Raw genomic sequence first — 3,585 nt, 5'->3', positions numbered from 1 at the left:
CTCTACTTCTTGAACTTATTTGTGTCTTCATCAATTAAGTCATCTTCCTCTATGATTAGGTTTCTTCTTTTCCTACTGTTAGCCCCATCAATGACATGCACTTCTTCCTCATGATCTTCTAATTTATCCAATAAGATGTCAAAAGATACCTGTGTAATTTGTAAAACTACATTTGTGAGCATGTGTATTAAAAATGTTAATCTTAAGAAGAAATAGACGTCCCATAACTGAAACAGTGTATCTGAATGAATACCTTTTCTGTGGACAGTTCTTTGGGAACGCGATCTTTTGGCTCACTTTCATCCTCTATCAAATTCTACACATGTAAAACCAATAGCCAAAAATATGATTTACAAATTATACGAAATTGGGCTTTACAAATTTCAACAGACTATATTGTAATACCTTTTTCTCTTTCATCAGCTTGTACTCTAATTCTAATTTTTCATCTGCAATCCAAAGCTTTGATACAGTAAAATTTTCAAGCCTCTCTTTCAAATTGTAACTGTTTAATTTAAGCTTAAAAATCAAATCTTTCCCACAAAGGCTTTGAATGTGGGCAGGAACATCGTTGTTATCTAACGATGATAGCTTGTTAAACAACTTGTGAGCTGATGTATCAAGGAGTTTCTCAGCCATGTCATTGAATAAGACAAAAGTAGTTTTTCCGGTATTGTCTTCTACTTGTACGTGTATGTTGTACCTATATTTGTAAAAATAAGTTAACATTAATTAGTAATACAAAGCAAATTCATAGTCCTTCCAGGATCCTTACTTCACCAAAGGAAACTTGCAATCTTTGTTGCAGTTGAGGCATGGATAAACACCATTTGTCGGTGTAATCTTCTTCGAGCATACATTGCATGAAATGTAGTATCATCTAAAATAGTTTATTATGTCTGTAATTTTGCTCCTTACTGTAACAATGCATTCCTACAATTCTCAAAATAAAATTTACTATTATCTATCTTATTGAAGTGTTGAAATGGCAAATCAAAATGTAAGAAGTAAAAGATAACCTGCATGTCAGCACTCCAATCAGATTCCAACAAATTATTAATATTCATCCGGTTGATAAACATCTCTTCCTCTATTGGGATGCTATTAATATTAGAGCTTTCAATAACTTGGAATCCCGTGGATATGGTGGAAAACTTTTGCTTCAAAGATCGTGTGTAATCTATATCAAGGTTCACATATACTTTGCTAGCATATGTGGTAGAGAAGCTAACTTCACCTATTAACAATGGACGTAATAAAAATTGCGATAAAGATCTAATGTTAGCACATAAATATATAACATCCGATAATTAAATCTGAAATAATACCACGAAATTCTTTAAGAGTTGTGGAAGTCACAATCACAATATATGGCCCGGAATCCTTCTTGTGAAAATAAGGAGCAAAATTCTCTCCTAAATCTTCCCATAAGGTTGTTTTTTACTTTACCGAACTATCCAAGAAAAGAAAAAATAAGAATATGATAGTTCATTTACATGTAATTATTTAAAAAGATCAATTTATGATTTCAAAGTAACACTCTTTTAGGAAGACAAAAAATAAAACTACTTAATATGAGATGGGTGACTTACTAATCAGTAACAATTTGGATGTCTCTTTTTCTCCACTTCGATCCAGCGCTCTCCATATCACCAACTCCATATAAACAACCCACCACATCTATAAATGAAGAAGAAAAAGTGTGTGTTGAAAACATTGATAATTGAACAATTTTGTAAAATTTAAAAATTAAAAGAGTGTATATATATATACGTGATAAGAGCGTGTTATTGTTAATCAATTCTGGTTTTATAAAGTGAAATCCGTTCATAGGAATATGAACAATATCTTCAGATAAACTCTTGATCACGGTTGAGGGAAAGAAAAATTATTTTTAAAGAGTTTTCAACTGGTCTATATACACCACTACTTTCAACCACTTTGAAGTTTTTGATGATAAAAAATGAACCTTCAATTAACTTGTGCTTGAACCTGCTAACGTGATTTTTCCGGACTATAGTATGTGTCAAATTGCCCTGATATATCAAAACATGTGAATTTTTAATCAAGAGTTTTGAAAAAATTTGTATAAGAAAGAGTAAGAATTATGTTGATGAGGTACCTTTTCATCGAAAAATATCATATCCAAACTGATCAATTCCCCATTTTTTTTTTTTGGAATTTATGGCATCCCACATTCTACAAATCCTAACCCTTATCATCAAATCATCTCTATTAGTAACCAACTCTGAAAGAAGAGAATAAATCATACTAGAAAATTAAAAGCAAAAAAGACTAAGCAAGCTATATTATGAAGAAGATTGGCTTTTGTATGTATATATAGTACATAAAAAGAACATGAAAAGGCTGAAGAATGAATTAAATGCAATTATTCAGAAATTAATATGCATTAAAATCAATTGAATATACAAATAATTGAGAAGAGAAATGATTCATTACAAACCTTGATAAAAGAATAGTTAAAATTCATACATGAGCCTTCATAGGTATATTTTGTAGAGATAGGAAGATGAAGAAACTGTAGAAACGGCTTTTTGGGAGCCGTTTATATTCATACCTTTAATTTTATTTAATTTATGTATTATACATTAATTGGACATTATCCCTCTTTAATTAAAATGAAGAATTAAGAATTTATTCTTGAGTACTTAAATATAAAAGGAAAAAGGCTCAAATATGCTACTGACCTATTAGAAATGACTCATTTATGTCATCCGTTAAAAGTTGGGCTTATTTATGCCATCGCCGTTACAAAACTGGCTCATTCAAGCCATTACTTTTTAACAGCCGATTTTTAAAAACAGTCTTGCCACGTGGCAGCTTATTAGAGGGCCACGTCATTTTTTATTTTATTTTTTATTTATTTTTTTTAAAAAATAATTTTCTTTTTAATTTTTTTTTGATCCATTAAAAAGAACCCACTCAATTTTTTGATCCATTAAAAATTAATTTGATCTATGCTTTTAAAATTTGATTAATTTTTCATGATCAAATAAATATTTAAAGAATTTTTTTTTAAATCTACTACTAAAATTTATAACCAAACGTTATTCTAATCAAGCATATATTATGTCTTAGCATACATGAAATATTTTGTCAGATGAATGTAAGTAGCTTTTTATTTTTTTATTTTTTTATTAAGCATAGAATGGCATTATCAGTATCAGGGGCGGCTCAAGCAAATTTATGGCCTAAGGCAAAAATCAAACAGAGGCCTTGCGTTTTATTTTTTTTAATTAAATTTTTCTTTTTTCTATAAATAGTATTTAGTATATTTCTTAAAATTTATAATTTATTATTACTAAACAAAAACAGGCCCCTCAAATTTTGGGGTCTTAGGCGGTCGTCTTTTCTCCTAAAGGGTTGAGCCGCCTCTAATCAGCATTCAACATTTGTACGTAACACTTTATGCATCATCATTTATCATTACAAAAACAGGAAGGCGACAACATGCCGACATATAGTATATGTAGAGTTGGCAAAATGAGAAGCTAACTATTAATAATATAATAATTATATTTGATGTTTATATATCCCTTCAGTTTCAACTGGAAAAAGACAAAA

At 29.7% G+C, this 3,585-nt stretch overlaps 1 protein-coding gene across 1 annotated transcript; it reads right to left on the bottom strand.

Moving 5' to 3' along the window:
• Nucleotides 1–2,571, bottom strand: LOC107873575 (the record flags this gene model as incomplete). The annotated part of the gene is given in 5 exon segments (XM_047405482.1): nt 1–149; nt 254–316; nt 406–703; nt 1,593–1,680; nt 2,465–2,571. Coding segments are annotated over 3 exon segments (444 nt in total). The 5' UTR covers nt 640–703; nt 1,593–1,680; nt 2,465–2,571.
• Between the last annotated feature and the right edge of the window lie 1,014 nt (nt 2,572–3,585).

This window comes from Capsicum annuum, unplaced genomic scaffold (assembly GCF_002878395.1).
Source record: "Capsicum annuum cultivar UCD-10X-F1 unplaced genomic scaffold, UCD10Xv1.1 ctg79004, whole genome shotgun sequence".
Lineage (NCBI taxonomy): Eukaryota > Viridiplantae > Streptophyta > Magnoliopsida > Solanales > Solanaceae > Capsicum > Capsicum annuum.
This window is presented reverse-complemented; position numbering and strand designations above follow the sequence as displayed.